This window comes from Acinonyx jubatus, chromosome A2, assembly GCF_027475565.1.
Source record: "Acinonyx jubatus isolate Ajub_Pintada_27869175 chromosome A2, VMU_Ajub_asm_v1.0, whole genome shotgun sequence".
Lineage (NCBI taxonomy): Eukaryota > Metazoa > Chordata > Mammalia > Carnivora > Felidae > Acinonyx > Acinonyx jubatus.
Window position 1 is genome coordinate 3,022,683 of NC_069383.1, and position 18,014 is coordinate 3,040,696.

Here is an 18,014-nt window from a genome sequence, read left to right on the forward strand (position 1 = left end):
GGAATTAAGTCCATGAGACAAAACTTACATTGTCTCAAAGATTCTAACACACTGTATTTGGAGACATCAGTGTAAGTAATGAAGAATGTATTTATTAGTGGCGTGGTTTCTTGCTGATGCTAGAGTCACAACTGGCGTAGTTGTGAACGCCGACTGCGGTCCATTGTGATCCCTGTGACCCGCTGGGGAACGGCTCAGTGCCCAGGGGACCCCACCTGCCTTGAGGAGCAGAAAGGTGAGAGGTGGCCTCTGTACCCACTCTCTCCAGCCCACCTTCTCCAATCTGGGCCCGGACCTCTGTCCCCCTTAAGGTGCCTGGTCAGGGCAGAGGAGACAGGCAGGCTGTCCGATGCCAAACTGGAGGTTTGGTTCGATAACCCCAACCTGAATCCTATCCTGTGTTAGTGTGTTTGGGCTGCCTTAGCAAAGGACCACGGGCTGGACAGTTTAAACAAATACATTCATTTTCTCACAGTTTTGGAGGCTGGGAGTCGGAGATCACGGTGTGGGTAGGTTCGTCCCTCCTGAGGCCTCTGTCCCTGGCACGTGGATGACATCTCCTCCCCGTGTCCTCATGGGGTCGTCCCCCTGTGTGTGTGTCCTGACCTCCCCTTCTTATAGGGACACCAGTCACACTGGACCAGGGCCACCCTCCTGACCTCACTTTACCTTAATCACCTCCACGTACAGCCACATCCTGAGGGCCGGGGGGTTAGGGCTTCACCTATGAACTCTGGGGGGACACGGCCCAGCCCACGACACCCCCAAGTTCAGCTCCAGCAGACCCGACTGGAGAGAAGTTGGAGGGTAGAACCTGGAGACACTGTCACATCAAATGCCACCACCCTCAGAGTTTGCCCAGCTGTGTCAGGAGCCAGGACCCTCATCGTTTCTGTTAACAGAAACACCAGGATGTCCAGAGACGACATCTCTGGGCACATGGTACAAATAAGCGTGAGCTGCTCTGAATGCAAAGGGGTAGACAAAACAGAGAGCTGTTGTGCGGCTGGGTGATCCCGTGGCAGCCAGACACAGGCTACCCACGATGGACGTGGTCCTCCAGGGCCGTGGCACCCTCGGCAGAGAGGGCTCCCCGCATCACTCAGGGGCTGCTCGGGAAGGCGAGCACACCAGCCTCATTGACAGACAGAAGCGCGGACGAGCACGGCCAGCCAGCCCTGGACCGCTGACCGCGGGCCGTGGCAGGGTCACAGGTGACGAAATGCACCCTAGACACCCTGGCTCAATCACCATTTGCATTTTCTAGCATTTCCAACCTAGTCATGGACAACTTTTGGAACTGAAATAGAAGCAGAATAACTCATGAGGTGCCACTTCTTCCACGGTGGGACAGTGTCTCTCACTCTGGCGCATGCAGAGCGTGTCGCACGACGTATAAAGTGCCGTCCAGGAGGCGTTAAGTATGTATCGAATGACAACAGCCACGGGACGTGTTCATCTGACAGAAATATGAATAGCCTCAGTAGGAGACTGACATGAAAATAATGACGTGTTTCTCCAACGAGGGATACGGAATCCTGGGGGAGTCAAGGAGTTTTTGAAGCCACCAGACAAATGTAGCAGATCTTCCTAAAAGTGTCAAGGAAAGGAACCCTTGTTTTTTTAAAACAGAAAGACAAACATTGAAATAATGGATTGCAATGACATTCGCGGGCTCTTTCAGATAGAATTGACTGAAAAGTTTACCCGTGGTTCTTTTATTTATTTATTTAATGTTTATTTGAGCGAGAGAGAGAGAGAGAGAGAGACTGAGCACGAGTGGGGGAGGGGCAGAGAGAGAGAGGGAGACACGGAATCTGAAGCAGGTTCCAGGCTGTGAGCGGTCAGTGCAGAGCCTGACGCGGGGCTCGAACTCATGAACTGTGAGATCATGACCTGAGCCGAAGTCGGACGCTCAACTGACTGAGCCACCCGGGCTCCCCTTCCCTTGGTTGTGATGTCCCATCTCTGGGCTCCCCTTGTCTGAGCGTAGCCTTCTCTGCTACGAGGTATTGATGAAATTTTAGAAGCTCGTCCTTTATTATGACACTAGAATCTAATAGCATTTGGTGGTCTCTCTGGTTCCAAGTAATAGTGGGGAAGGTAACTGAAGTGAACAATCCGTATTGTAAAATATCTGTGGGTTGGGTGCCTGGGTGGCTTGGTCACTTAAGCATCTGACTCTTGGTTTCAGTTCAAGAGCTCACAGTTCATGGGTTTGAGCCCCACACCAGGCTCTGTGCTGACAGCATGGAACCTGCTTGGGATTCTCTCTCTCTCTCTCTCTCTCTCTGCTCCTTCCTCTCCCTCTGTCTCTCTCTCTCTCTCTCTCAAAAAAAAAAAAAACTAAAAAGAAATTAAAATATTTGTAGGTTTGGCACTTCAAGTTATATAAACAGAAGGCAGAAAAACCTAAGAATGTTTCCAAGCAAATTCTTCCATGAACTTGCTTCAATGCATAGATAAGAGGTCTGCGCTTAGCATCATCAGCCATGACCCACAGAAGCTGTGCAACATTTCCTCATCTGCTCACATTCTTTGAGTAAAGAATCTTGGCAGTAAACGCAAGACTAAACTTCCAACCAAGACTGCAAATTCACACAGATTTCCTATTCTTGATATAATTTATTATATACAAAAGAATACATATATATTTATGATAATAATCAAAGATTATTATGAGATATAGTTTTTGAATTCATGCATTGAAAGAACCAGGGACATAGTGGACCACAGGCACTTTTATTGCCCAAGATCTTTTTAAAGTTTTGTATAATGGCCTAGGTTTTATATGATCATATAAACACCACACCATCACTTAAATGCCTTGACTCACTTATATAGAGGTGTCAACCTGCAGAGGACCGAGGCCACATTTTACCATATTTCTGCTTTTCTCATTAGTTATTAGTAGTGTTGGCCTCAAAATGGGCATTCACACATCAGTAAAAAATAGCAAATTAACCAACTGTCCCTTTAAAGTGTACGTGTTCGGTAAATATACCTTCACAGTCCTTGGTTATGAGACTAAAAGAAGCCGCCAGCTTCATGACACCTGTTTTCCTCTAACCTCATGATCCAAGGATAAAGGTCTTTGTCCTGCAACATTTGAATAAATTCTATACAAAGAAACTCCATAGAAAATAAGCAAGTTTACAAAACTAGTCTATTTTTCTATGGTTTGTGCACAGTTGCCTCAGAATGGTGGGAGATATTTGGTTTGACTTTTAGCTCCTGTTCCCACTTGACGGGTTGGATTTTAGAATAAACTGGCCTTTGGAACATTCACCTCCTCCAGAGTTCTGTGTGTGTGTGTGTGTGTGTGTGTGTGCGTGTGTGCACTTGCACACACACACACATGTGGTTGCCACAAACAAAGCCTTAAAGCCAGTATTCACTGGTCTTACAGCTGTGGCCATGTGCTTTAATAGGTTCAGAGACCATATTTTATGGCCAAACACTGGGACATACACAGTAAGTACTAGGGTATATTTACCAGGACCACAGAATGGAACGTTCGAAATAAGGACTATTCCACAAAACTTGGAATTATGGTTTCCTACCCCTCGGATATCGCAGTATGACTTCTAATTCATCATCATCCACCCATTCTCAATCTGTACATGTTGCTTTATTTCCTGCCTCTCATCTGCTATGTCTGACTTCTCTGGGGCAAGGACGATGACCATGCTGGAGTGGATTTGGGGGAGGAAAGGGCACTTTGTGGGCAAAGTCCGTGGCCGGTAGGTGCAGGGGGAGCAAGAACAGGTAAGTTAGATTAATAAGGTCACCAAAACTGTCTGGGAAGACCCACATTCCTGCCTTGGAGTGTGGAAGGGAGGGCTAGTTCTGAAGACGACCCCGGAGAACTCCGAGGACTTGCCTCTTCCGTGTGGTGCTGGGTATTTATGGGGAAGTAGGTAGAATTGGAAATTTGATTGAGTTACAGGACAGCTCCTTCCTATCCCCAGGCCTCGTGCTCAGTGTTGCTTAGAAAAGAAGTTCTTGAAGGCGCTGTTGTAGTTTTTGTTGAAAGCTGTATAGATCAGGGGGTTAAAGAAGGAGTTGGAGTAGCCAAGCCAAAGGAAGATGCTCTTCCAGATGGTGGGGATGTCGCAGGAACACAGGGGGCTGATGAGCTCCGTGGTGAAGAAAGGGATCCAGCAGAGCGCAAACACCCCAATGAGGATGCCCACCATCAGGGCGGCCTTCTGCTCTTTCTGCTCCCTCCACGTGTCCCCTTCTGTCTGGAAGGTGACGGTGGTGTGGCGGACTGTGAACACCATCTGAGGCTGCTGAGCAGAGGTCTTCGCCTGGAAGAGATAAGCAGAAGCTTCATGAAGAGCCACCTTCTTGTGCCTTCCAGACGCTGGGTCCTGCACACCCACTTGAAGAGAAAGCCCTTGATCATTGCGTGCAGGAGACTGGCTGCCTGGGGAGCCCACCCTCAGCCGTGGAAATGTGGTGACAGAGCTGGCATTTGCTTACGTCTTAGAAGTGGAAGGAAAATGGGAACACCCATAATAAATATGATGAAGATGAATTTCCCACTGCTGTGTGTTCAACAACAAACAACTGAAAAAATAAGCCAGTCACATAGTCAGTGCGTGTAATTCGGTGACAAAGGCACATGAGTAATCTAAAGTGCTCCGAATCCTTGTCAAACCCTGGGACAATTAAAGTCTGACTTTCTAAAATCCTCACAACTTTCTGAAATCTTCGTAACTTTCTGTGCTCATGTGAATCCTCCCTCAAGGAATTTTCTAGAACTTTTCTCCTGGTGTCAGTTTCCCAGGACCGTTTGGGACAATTCGCTCACCGGGACACTTACCTCCCTCGGGGCTTCATGGAAAACAGACTTTCATTCCCTAGTGGGTGAGACTACGTGGACGTTCGATATCATTCTTCCCAGCCCAACCCAGCGGATTCAGCATTCTGTGATCCCAGTGCATTTGAAAAGGATGCTCACACAGCTCTCTCTCAATAGCACACAAACTTTTAGGCGAAGGACCAGGTCAGAGGGTCATTCTTGTTAACCTAACCCCCTTGACCAGTTCATGGCTACATCTACAGATTGGGAGTCCAAAGGAATTGATTTATCTGTTCATGGAGCATAACGGGGGTATAAATAAGGACACTATGGTTAAGGTAAGATTAGCTGCTATATGAATTCTTAAATTTACATGATAGCCTTCTTGTTATTTGCTTGAAGAATAGTGAAACACCAAGTATTGTGCAATCAAAAAGAAAATCATAAATATTGGAACAAATAGTCCACAACACCGCAACCTGGAAAAACGGACATAGAGTGAGAAGTGAAAACCTCTTTCTAGACCCCAGTCTCACCCCAAGATGCACCAGTGACCTTTCATATATTATTAGTGCACATCCGGTAGTGCGTTGCAGGGAATTCATTTATGGAAATGCAACACAATATTTAACTTTATTTTTCCGCACAAATGGGAAAACCTACCAATTTCTTAATAAAACTCAAACCCAAAACGGCATCAGGGAAGCGATTTTTACCCCTTTTCCAAGGGTGGCAACTTGAAGCAACATTCTGGTCCTGACTTTAAAACCCCTAAAAATTCTCCTCCCTCTCAGCACTTTTTCAGGGGTAGCACTGGCCACTCAGGGTTGTGACTCCCCTGTGACCACCCCTTAATTCTCTATAGCACAACTGATATAAAAGTAGAACACTTAAACTAGACTTTGTCAAAGGCTCTGGTCTAACAGTAGAAATAAATACAGCAACACACAGCCAGATATTCTGGCTTTGGAGATATGGCACTCTTTTGGGAAACAGCCAACCCCTCCCATCCTGACTCCCTGTCTGCCTTCCCTGTGGTCATTAGCCTTTTCAGACTGACTCCAGAAGCCCCTGCGTAGTCCTTTATGTACTCAAATTCCAGTTGCAAGACACGATGAGCCCCACAACGAAACTACCAATGGAAGACCAGCCTTCTGTAAGGATGAGATATATCCCCGTGTTGGCACATCATGTTTGTAGGAGTTTCCTGTTGCATAATGGGAAAAAGTTGCAAGGTTTCCAGGCATATGACCTACATTTAAGTGTAGGATTTGAATATTTCTATGGAAATTAGTCTTGGGAAAGGGAGCTGACGTTTTATAGGACACTTTTATGGAAGTTCATCACTTTAGTCGTGGTCCCTGTACAGGAACGTGAAGTGCCCTACGTGCAGGCCTGCTTGTATGGGCATTTGGCAGTCATCCTATAAAACCTGGTGTTCTTCCAGTTTACCTGGGTTTCTACAGGTTATGAGCTGTTCCCAGATAAAACGGACATTCTCTGGGTCTGCAAGAATCGTCCGCTGTGTAATGGTTCTAATGTTGAATGAAGGGCATTCTTAAAGATATCCCAGGGAGTTTATTCCTAAGTTTGTCTTCAGGAGGACTTTCCTCGTGTCAATAGGGGGGCTCAGCTAAACCCTCGCAGGGGTTACATGCATGTTCCTTCCTCACGGAGTTGTTAGTACAGCAGTGGGGAGCCCACGTCCATAGCCCCTTCCAACAAAGACTCAAGATTCCTGTTTTAACCATTCTTTTTTATGTCCCATGGGAACCCCTTATGGTTCTGCTTTAGATTCAGATTAAATATTTTCTCTGAATACTATCTTTTTCTGGTTTTCTGTGAGTCAGGAGTTATTTATAGGTTAGTCCTAGAACCCCACGTGACTCAGAAAAGCACATTTTCTAGGACCTCGATATGAAATGTTGACTGTTTAACTGGGCCCCTCTTCATGCATCCTTCAACACCAACTCACCTGACAGAAGAAAGAGGGCCACGGATTTAAAATGGTTCTTCTGGGACAGCAGAGGCTCCTCCGGAAGGAGGATCTTTGTCGTCTGGGAAGTTTCAGGTTTCTAGTGTCTCATGGCTTTTTGTTGCTCGCCCTGTGGCTGTCTGACTCAGGGACTCCTTAGCTCTTTCCTTTCTGCTAATCAATGATTACAATAAAGTGTCTAATTGAGTCTTGAGAATAGAACTCTATTAATTACTCTATCAATTGCTCAACACGCAATTCACAGAAAAAGAAGTAGGAGGATAAAAAATAAAGTGGACATCCAAGCCAAATTAGACTTTTCTTAATCATCTTTGTAATGCTGTATCATTTGAAGCACACATCTCACAATTTAGGATACACATACAAAATTTTTCTAGGTGAACAATTAGCCTCATCTCTCCAAATAAATGCATTCTTTGGGGGACGTGTACTTATGTGTCAGACTTCTCATTTTTCTGAAATCGTTATGTACTAAATAATGATTTACGGGTTAATCATAAACCTAGTAGGTTTCTTTCATTTCCTCTAACCACTCAGCTTCGCCTTCCTATTAATATCACACATAATTGATAGATTACCATCAATGGTAGGTACTGCAGTTCAAGGATGAAGACTGTTACCTTAGAGGTGGTTTTGGGTGGTTTGCAGGTTAGACCAGCCCACTGTCAGAATGGAAGATGGACCGATGAACCAGGATGCTCAAACTAGAAATGGTCTTACACGTTAAGGGAGGGCTCCACACAGGGGAGGGTGAAAACATCACTTGAATTTCCCAACAAACTTAGGAAGACTGATTGTTCTGTGGCTATGGCAACAAGGAGTCTTGCTGTTTACATATCTTCCACTGACCAGGGACAATCCCCCTCTGTGAACACTCATTTGCAAACCACACAATCCATGTCTGGCCTCGAACGTCAGCCAATTAGGATAGGACTCACCCCCAATAAATGCTCCTCTGAGCACCAATCAATTGACAGCAGTCTCACCGAGGAACCTCATCTTAGGGGGATGTCAGTTCACTGCCCTGAACTCCACGCTGTCCCCAGTCCCCACAGGTGGTCAGCATTCTGCTCCATTCTGGATACGGTGCTTGACAAGTATAGTTTCTTCTCACTGTAGTAAGCAGTTTGGCATTTATTTCTGTTTCAGATACTGTGTGGTGGTCATATCATCCTTGGACAGTTCAACAGAGTCCACTGAGATCATTTTGAAGACCCTCCACAGGACGCTCGGACCACAGGTGCGTTCACTGGAGCCCAGACTCCAGGGGCACTCAGAATCTGTAGCCAGCTGTGGTGGTCTCAACAGCTCCAACCAGCTCCAGTGGGCTCTTTTTGCTCTCTGAATTTTGTTATCCTAGGACTTGTAACCAAAAGTGTCTTTGGTTAAGGTCTTTAGACTTAGGTCTTTGTACCAGGTAACTAGACCTTTGATTGAGATGTATACTATTTGGTAATTGACTTAGATCTTTGTGCAAGCCAATTATATCTCTCATCCTAGAGGTGTACCATTTGGCAAATATGTTTATGCCATCGACGTACTTATTCTACTGCTACTTGCTTTGCTTTTGCTATTATTTGTCTATATGTGCAAAGTCTGGTTTCATAGGCTAGTTTCGTTTGCTTTTCCTAGAGAGCCTTTCTCTCAGTTGAATATAAAAATATAAAAAAAGATTGTTCTGTATGGCATTGGCTTGATAAGCTTCTAATCCATTCCAAGCCAGACCTGAGGGCTAATGTTCTGAGGACTGATAGACTTAACACCAATTTGTGGAAAAGCAATTGATCAAACTTCGCTTTCGGTCCTTTACAAAATTTGAGGATATTCCCTGTCCTCTCAATTTGTGAAGGAATGTCACTTTGTTTAGTTGGTATTCCAGCTCAATGAGTGTTGGGTTGGTGCTTGTATGGCCCCTTGCTAGCATCTGGTCAGGGATCCTTGGGCACTATTCACAGGCACTGACTGTTGGCCAACCATAGAGTCTTTCTTGTGTGTCATGGTTGGTCTAAGCCAAGGACTCAACCTTCTCCTTTAGGAACTTTGACTTCCTATTTTAACTTGCACTATAATCTGAACTCCTGTGCTTTTCTCAACAAATGCCTTTTTAAAAAACCTTTCTTGATAAGGAACTTCTGACAAGTCAAAATCAGTAAATTCACCCAGATAAGAGCCCTAGAAAAATCAGGGGGAAAAAGACCAAACAGTTAACAGCTTCCTTCTTTAATTGGTATGCTAGGGCCTTAAACAAAATCTTAACTCTAAAATAGTCTCGAAGGTTTTGTAACATCCCCACACCCATCCGCCTTGCACATCTAGGTCTTGTATATTTCTACCTAGCTGCACCTGACCTCCTAAATGAACTGTCCTCTCTTCAGGGTTTTCTCAGAAAAAGCAAAGCCACATAGTAAATTTGCCAGATAAGGAGTCAAATCTATAGAATTTCCATTAAAACCCTGGCCTCAAGTTACGTTAAGGGTTATAATTTAGAATTTTCCTAAACTTCAGAGAGAAAATAAAAATAAAAATGGTTATGGAATTCAGAATTTGGTGAGAGTATTGAGCAAAATTCTTGTTGTCTTAAACTACAAGTCTGTACCAGTGAGTGAAGTTAATCGAAGTCCCCTCAGATGGGGAAAAACAGATCCTTAAAAGTAGAAGGATAGAAAAGAGAAGAGCTATATAATCCAGCTATGAACATTTTAAATATAAAAATATGTAAAACTATAAAATGTAAAAATCAGAAGCCCTTCTTTTAAGGAAAGATTGACTAGATGTTCCACATTGTAAACTAAATAAAGATAGAAAATAGACTTCTGGAAATGTTCAAGCAGTATCCTGGTATAAACCCAGCATCTGAAGTTTAGAGTCTTGCCCTATCTTTCTATAAGTGGGCTCAAACTTGAATTAGGGAATTGAATAATAAAAAATAATGGAAATGTGCAATTACCAATTTAGAAAATATCCATTAAGGGACTAGACGTTTCCAGATATCCTTAGAAAAATAAATTAGCTAGAAAGCAATACAAGATATGTTTCTCTAGATGAAACATCCCAAAGGACCTCTGTTTTCAAAGGTTTGGGAGTCTAGACAAGGACCCTTGTGAGTATTGCCAACAGAAAAATCCTTGAAAAAATCAGTGTTCCATACTGGCTACAAGTAAAGAGGACAACTATCTAAAATCTGTCCAGTGAAGTCCCTCTGAGGGAGACATTATCACCCAACAAATCCCTATCCTTCTAAATTTCCAAGGGGAGTTGTCTATCATTATAGATGTACAACAATACAGCTTTCTTGTTTATACAGGCATCACTATAACTGCCATTATCCCCATAATTATAGAACAACAGATCCTTCAACCTAAAATTTTACCATTGTCTGAAAAGGAAACAGTAAATTGACTTGAAATAAGTTAAAAGCAAATGAAGAAAACTAGAGAAATTTTTCTTTAAAAAGTAATTAGTTATACCAGATGGTGAAAGAAGATCATGAAAGACAAATTTGTGGCTAGAGAGTAAATTTCTAAAGGCTTGAGGGAAAGTGAACTTCATTAGAAAAATTCAAGCAATGAAAATCTTTCATAATTTTGTGTGCCAACTCAAAGCTGGTATTTTAGGATCGTTATTAGAAGAATAGTTCTTTAGTTTCTATAACACACCTACAAATTTAAGAAGTAAGATCTGCTTCCAGATGAAATGTACTGCAGCCCTTGTATGTTATCAGATTATAGCTGATCTACACATGAAAATACTTACACTCTGTGTAATTCCAGACATTATCAAACAAATGGCAATAGGTCTAGAATCCTATGGACAAAGGACACCACAGAGAGAAAGATTAATTGGAATAGAATGCATAAAGTCCAGATTGATTCTTCCTAGCTTATCATTAATCTGCCTTTTGTACAAATATGATAATGCTGGGCCATGCTCTAGGTAGATGAATTCAGCAACATGGTGCCTATCAGAGAACTGTTGTCTCTTGAAGGCCAACCCTCAGTTCAGTAATAAAGGTTTTTCCCTTTGCTTCGGAGAAATTACATGACTAAAATTAGTCACCACATTTTAAGACCTTATATTAAGCCTTTAAATCTTGTTATTATACATAGACAATCCCTACTGCTAATCAAAACCACCCACATTTTTCTACTCGTTGATTACTCATGATTCATTGTCACCTTCTCTTTCTCCTATTACCACCCATTGGTTTAACACTGACAATCCCGCAACTGTATAATCCTTAGCCAATGAAGGTAAGTCTCATGATTGTGTTTCTGTAACTGAAGAAGTGTCCTTGCCCCAAGCAGAATTTTTTTCGCTCTTGTTTGAAATTACAACTTACTATTCTTTGTTGGTGGGTGTTATACTGAAAATAAAAATAATGTGTAATAATCAATTTGATATGTAATAAGTAGTTCAGTCTTTCTCATAAAACGTAATTTCATATCAGAAGCCAAACTGTTCAATGACTCAACGGTGGCTGCTTCTAGGGCATATAAAATTGCTAAAATAATAGAAGAGGAGGTATAGGAACTAACAACTGGTATGCTTTCCAGATAATTCACTTCTTCAACATGCTATAGAAGCACCTTCTTCAGGCGTTCTTTAAAAATGAACAACAAATGTGAATTACTCGGTTGGTGACTTAATGCTCTCTGAAATTATCCTACACTGCAGTGTTAGGATTCAGGGAGGATGACCTCAACATTAGCTGCAGACAATGCCCAGAAGTAGAGGGGTAGGCGTTGGCTGCTAATCAAGAACCTTGACCAAGCAGATGAGTACATGAAGACTGTCTGACAATATACCTATAGCTTCACTGAAGTTGATCACATCTCTTGTACACCTCCAGGGTTCTTTATCCCATACTAAACTCATGCTTTTTCATGTCAATCAAGAAACAAGATTGACTGTTCAGTAGGGCCATCGGTTAGGCCATTTCAAGGACTAACTCTCCAATGCCCTCAATGGATTATATCTCCTTACAAAGAGTCCAAACGGTTACAACTCTTTCAGGGAAAAGATTCCTGAGAATACTGACCTCATCCGTAGGAGTCAGACAACTTGAGGTTTTCATTTAAAAAAATGGTTGGCACAATAATGTCTACATTGGCTGACATAGTAAATTGTACAGTCTATGCTCTGGGGGCACAACAAAGCAGTTTAAGTATCTTAACCCAAAAAATCTTGACTAATAAAATCACTCCAGATTTGCTTTTGGCCAGCCAAGGAGGAGTCTACCCACTAACACTAAGTAAGACTTCACATTGTACCTGGATTAACACTACAGGTAAGATACAACTATTTTTAAACTAAAAGAAAAGGTAAAGTAGCAGTCTTAGGTAGACACAGGGAATCTTTGGGACTGGCTTTGATTAGGACTAGAAAATCCTGGGTCATGACTTGGGAGATCTTCCAGGCCCTTCTTATAATACTTCTACTTGTTTGCCTCAGAGTTGTTCAATGCTTGGTAGCCAGAGATTAAATGCTTCTGCACTGCCCTGTCCTGAGAAATGATTGGAAATTACATTGATTGATGTGCAATTTTAGCATCAGATCTCCACAGATGAAACTTCATCTTCCGGGAGAATCACCAACAGTGGTCAATATCTAGTTAGTCCTTGAGGGTTTCTCTCAAAGCTTTGGCTGAATGAGGACCAAGAGTGGGAGCCTGAGAACTAAATGTTCCCACAAACTTAGGACAAGACTGTGTGTTCTATAGCCTAGAGCCAGCTTAAACTTGGTCTATCGATCAGGGGCAATTCAACTCAATGGACTTATTTTACAAGCCAACCTAGCAGTGTCAGTCCCAGGTCAACCTGGGTTGGATTCATTCCAGTAAACCCCTACTGGGATGACAACCAACCAACAAATTTAAGACTCGTACAGATGATATCAACCTACATATATCTCTCAAAGCCTCCCAATGTCTGAACTCCAAGCTTTCTAAAAATGCTATTTAAGATCAACATTCTTCTCTGCTCAGAGAGATTGTGCCTGGCCAGCATGGTTCAGCCATACACTGGTAAATAATAAATTCAGCATTATCTTTTTATGCCAGATCTTTGGTAGTGTTTTCATCATCCTTTTTTTGAGGGCAAAGCCCATCTCTTGTGTTGCCAGTTCCCATCTCAGTGTCTGACATAGGTTAGGTTCTCAGTAATATCCTTGGAGAAAACTCAGCAGATAAAGAAGGAGGAAGTATTGTGTTTCCCTGGGTAACACAGCTAGTTGGTGGTAGAACTGTATTTAGAAATTTTGGCACCTGCTACCATGGAGAAATCAGGAGACCTGGTTTGTAATTAACCCTTCACAGTAACATGAGGACAGAGGCAGCCCCATATTGTATGTGGAACCCTGGATCATTTGGAGGTCTTGCAAAGCCAAGACAAACCATTTTTTTAAAGTTATCTGGCAGAGAAAGGAGAGAAAATGAAACAGTGCAGACTAGTGTATAAAAGCACAAAGATATCATGATGCTTTGTTTCTGTTGTCTCCAGAACAGAGCAGTGAAAGCCTGCATCGCCTTGCAGTAAGCCTCACAAGAAAAACTGTGACTGCTTTCCTTTTAAAGCTGTATCTGGTACTGATTGTAAACCATTTACCTGGATAAGCATCCCGGTGGAAGAGAGTCTGTGTAAGGAGGACCCTTGAAGGTGGTCAGTCCTCTTGCTCCTGACCTGGGCTTGGGGTGATTCTCATACACATGGAAGTTCCCGACAGTCTGGTGCTGTGAGCACTCTTACCATCAGCACTCCTCATTCAGGTTAGAAATCTAATAGGTCAAGGTTTCCCAAATTTGGCATTACTGTCGTTTTGGCCTGAATTATTTTTTGTGGGGGCTGTCCCGTCCACTGTACAATGTTTAGCCCCACCCCTTGCCTCTAACGCTAGATGCCATTAACACTCTCTCCCAAACTTTGATAATCAGAAATGTCTCCAGACATTCCAAATGGAGGGGGCAAATCACCCCTGGTTGAGACCATTGTTCCAGATAAAAGGATAGGTAGCCTCTGACCCCCTTTCCCTTCTTTCTTCCAGAATGATGCACTTTCTCCTCCATTACCTACGCCTCTGGTCCCTCTAAGCTTGATTGACTGGTTATTGTTGGAGTTAGCCTCTGATCAGGAAAACAGAACCACGTTACAGCATCCACAGTAGGTGTTTACCTCCCTCACTAGAGGGAACTCTTCATGGGCAAAGATGACGTCTTTCATTGTTTCACTCCTACAACCATCCCCATAGTATGTGCTTGATATGCTTAATTGAATTTATGTTGTTGTCCTAGAGCCCCTAACAGAACATGGGGCTGTGCCGATTTCTGATCTCACTTAAAAAAGTGAATTCGGCTCAAGGGATCACCTTGGCAATGAGTTGGTCAGGGGGGACGCAATCCCCACACCCCATGGGTTCAGTTGTCATATATTTCCTGAATTGAAATCAGGGTTGGATTACTAAGAGTTAACAAGAAACAGGAAAGTGTGGTGGAGAGACAACTGGAAGAGAGCCCTCACTGTGGCTGTAACGATTGTCCTACAGAAAATGCCACTTGCAAATAGCTGGGGAATTGTCTGCCTTAGATTTTTAATCCCTCTCCCCCCCCCCCCATCCCGTAGCCTGTCTGGGAAGGCAAACAGGTGATCCTCAGCTATACGCAGAATCCTGACAGGGCTGGGGCTACACCCAGAGAGCAGCACCACAGGCAACGATGGGACATAACAAATGCAGGCTTGGAGACAGACAAAGATCTGTAATCTCACACCAGGGCAAGAGGGCACTGCAGAACTGCAGAGAGTAATCCAGGAGACACTGTATTCTGCAAAGCTAGCTGCTTTAATTTGCAAAGAAAAAAACATAGATTGGGTCGAAACATGAATCTGCTTGGCCTGCTGTTTGGCAATCTTTCTGCCAAGGCACCTCACCATCTGTCCCTTCCTTCCTCATTGAGCAGCTCAGTCCAAATGCAGGAAGCTGCAAGTTTATCTAGTATAGCCCCAGACACCTGCTTCTTCAGCCCTCCTACAGGGTGTGATAGAGTCACAGAATTTTAGAGCCAGATGGGACCCTGTGGAAGAATGTAGTCCAAACCCCTCATTTCCCATATGGGGGGAAAAACCCATCAGAGATGGTAAAGACCATTATTGGCTCTGTGATACTGAGCACGTTGGAGCAAAATCAGCCTCCAAGGGTTTCTTCAGCTACCCCGGTCTACCCCTTCCCCTTTGCCCCCACTCCTCCCCAAGAAAGGAAACTAAAAAGCTCACTTCCTACAAACTTTCAAGTCAGCGTGCTGGAGCTAAAGCCCGTAGGAACGCGAGTGAAGTATTTGCAAGGGTCACTAAAACACCCACCTCCACAGCCTCCGATATGGGTGAGACACTGTTGGTCCTGGAGCCCACGCGGAACCTGGCCGCCTTGTAGATCTTCCAGTACACGAAGAGCACGACGCAGAGGGGCAGGTAGAAGGCGCCCACGGTGGAGAACACGGTGTAGGACGGCTCACGGCTCACCTGGCACTCCTCGTTGTCCTCAGAGTAGGTCTCCCCCCAGCCGAAGAGCAGCGGGGCCAGGGAGATCACGGCGGAGAGCGCCCAGGTGAGCACTATCATAACGTTGGAGACGCGCTTGCGGGTGCGCAGTGTGTATTGCAGGTGGCGGGTGATGGACCAGTAGCGGTCCAGCGCGATGGCCGTCACGTTCCAGATGCTGGCCGTGCAGCAGAGCACGTCGCACGCGATCCACAGCTGGCACAGTCGCCGGCCCAGCTGCCAGCGGCGCCCGGACAGCTCGTGCACCAGGCTCAGGGGCATGACCAGAGCGGCCACCAGCACATCCGAGATGGCCATGGACGCCACTAAGTTGTGCGGAACCCGGTGGAAGGTGCGCACACGGAGAATGGTCGCCAGCACCAGCAGGTTCCAGGAGAACGTGGCGGCCACCAGAAAGCCCAGAAAGGTCAGGATAAGCACACCGAAGACGGAGAGGAGGGGGCTGGGGCGCGAGTCTTCCGCGCCGAGGCCGCTGCGGTTGGTCTCCAAAGGGGCGGGGGTGGAGAGGGAAAAGTAGGTTAGGTTCACAGGCGAATCCATCTCTGGGTCAGGAGGCCGGCCCAGGGTGTGTGCAGGAGGGGAGTTCAGGAAGACGGACGGTGGCCACTGCGTCCAGAGCCACTTCGGATGTTTGCAGCCTCTGGCTGGGGCTAGGGCTTCTGGGGATTGCCTATGAAACTGGCCCCAACCTTCTGCCGGCGAGCATCCGTGGGAGACGGCGCGGCGGAGAGGAGGGCGCTGGGCTGCGTCTCGCAGCCGGGGCCCGCCTAAGCTGTCACATGCCCAGGCTTTTCACCTCGGCAGAGACAGCAGTCTGGTCGCCCAGAGCCGAGCATCTCCCAGGTCGGGGAGGTGGGGGGGCGGGGAAGCTGGGCGACCCTGGAGCGTGTGGGTGCCTCTCCTGATGGAGAGGATGCTGGTGCGTCAGAGCAGTACTCTCGCAGCCTTGCCTCCGTACCCGCCCCTCTCTCCAGGCAGCGGGCTGCAGCCTCAACTCCGTGCTAGGGAAGCCAAGCAGGGACCTGCTTTCGGGGACCTGCCTTCTGCTATCCCTCCCCCCCCCCCCCCGCTCTCCCCCCCACCCCGCCACCACCCGTCCCCTAGCCCCACCCCGTCTGGGGCTGCAGCTTCTGGAGAACGAACACTGGCGCGCGCTCCAGACCTCCTTTATCAAAGTGGGGATCCAGCCTACGTAAGGCATCAGCTGATAAGGTCGCCTCTCCCCGCCTCTCTCCCCAGCACGCTGGTGCTGTCCATGGTGCTGCTGCCTCTCTCCACCGGGCCGCGGGGCTTGGTGCTGTCCTCGGTACTGGCCCTGCTTTCTGAAATGGGCTTCCCTCATGGATCAAGTTTACCAATGAACTTCCCTTGAGACATTCCTGTAGCCACCCCCTGCCCACGATCCTCTAGGGGTGGTCTGCGTACCTTCAGTGGGTTCTCAGCTTTCCGCAGGGACTTACATTTTGTAAGTGTATTCCAGGTTAAGCGTCTAAGATGGTATCACACTGGCTTTTCAACTACTGAAGATTTCAGTATACTATTGCATTCTTCCTACACAACACCCAGTGCTTCCCTTAAAGGGTAGTTTTCCTTTAATGAGAAAAGGCAAGATAGTATTTACTGCTGTTCCTAGAGATGGTTGAGGCATTGGGACTCGAATGTTTAAACTATTTCCTCAGAATCACAGAAAAGCTGCAGTCTTTCCAGTAGACCCTATTAGATTTGCTCCCCATGAAGGGAAACATTGGAAACAAGTTATTATAAACAACAACAACAACAACAACAACAACAACAACAACACTCCATCTCACTAGAAAAAAAGAGAGAGCATTTAACTCTTTCCCTGTGCATACACACATAACCATATATTCATTCACAGTAATTGCAAAAATATCAAAAGGCCCTACCCAGAAGTTATGATGTAAAGCACTTTGCAGAGACATGATATACAAAGATAAAATAAACTAAGAAAACCAACATGACAGCAAGGAAAATAAGATGGCATTAAGCATTTTTAAAGTACATACAGTAGGGGGGGCGCCTGGGTGGCTCAGTCAGTTAAGCATCCAACTTTGGCTCAGGTCGTAATCTCACAGTTTGTGGGTTCGAGCCCCGCGTCGGGCTCTGTGCTGCCAGCTCAGAGCCTGGAGCCTGCTTCGGATTCTCTGTCTCCTTCTCTCTCTGCCCCTCCCCCACTTGTGCTCTGTCTCTGTCTCACAAAAATAAATAAATGTAAAAAAATTTTTTTCAGTACATACAGTAGGTATTATGAAGTCCCATACATTCACAAGTGGCGGGCCACAAATTTGGCCAAAAGCTTTTTAGCTATTTGAAAATGAGAAATACGTTTTGTTATAAGATTCAGTTTCTAAATGAGTATGATAAGCATCAGGAGACTGCACTGGGAAGAGAGAAACTTCTCCACTGGGGCCCATAAGAGAGAATGCTGTTGGGAAACGTTGATGAGACTATTCTTCATTCAACACAAGATTGCTCACAGAGCTGCTTAACCAAATATTCCTTAAACACACTGGATGGTGGCTGCCCGTGTACAGTGCTTCTGTGTGTGGGTCTAGTCAAGGGAAAACTTGTGCTCATTCAGAGCACGTGACTTTCTTGGAGCCATAGAACCAATGGAACTGAGATGTAGACCATGAATCTT

The 18,014-nt window shown here is 45.3% G+C and overlaps 1 protein-coding gene across 1 annotated transcript; it reads right to left on the reverse strand.

Moving 5' to 3' along the window:
• Positions 1 to 1,727: 1,727 nt before the first annotated feature.
• On the reverse strand, positions 1,728 to 16,426 carry HTR5A (5-hydroxytryptamine receptor 5A). Its single transcript, XM_015073323.3, has 2 exons — positions 15,155 to 16,426; positions 1,728 to 4,313 (listed from the first exon to the last, which is right to left on the reverse strand). Exons 1-2 carry the CDS (start codon positions 15,890 to 15,892, stop codon positions 3,981 to 3,983), a joined length of 1,071 nt encoding a protein of 356 aa, XP_014928809.2. The 5' UTR covers positions 15,893 to 16,426; the 3' UTR covers positions 1,728 to 3,980.
• Between the last annotated feature and the right edge of the window lie 1,588 nt (positions 16,427 to 18,014).

Bases quoted from the DNA above. Each gene is read 5' to 3' on its own strand.
- HTR5A (XM_015073323.3), bottom strand. From the start codon at position 15,892: ATGGATTCGCCTGTGAACCTAACCTACTTTTCCCTCTCCACCCCCGCC. The intron at 4,314-15,154 runs GTGGGTGTTTTA...TATCTCTTCCAG, and splicing joins CCATATCGGAGGCTGTGGAG to GCGAAGACCTCTGCTCAGCA.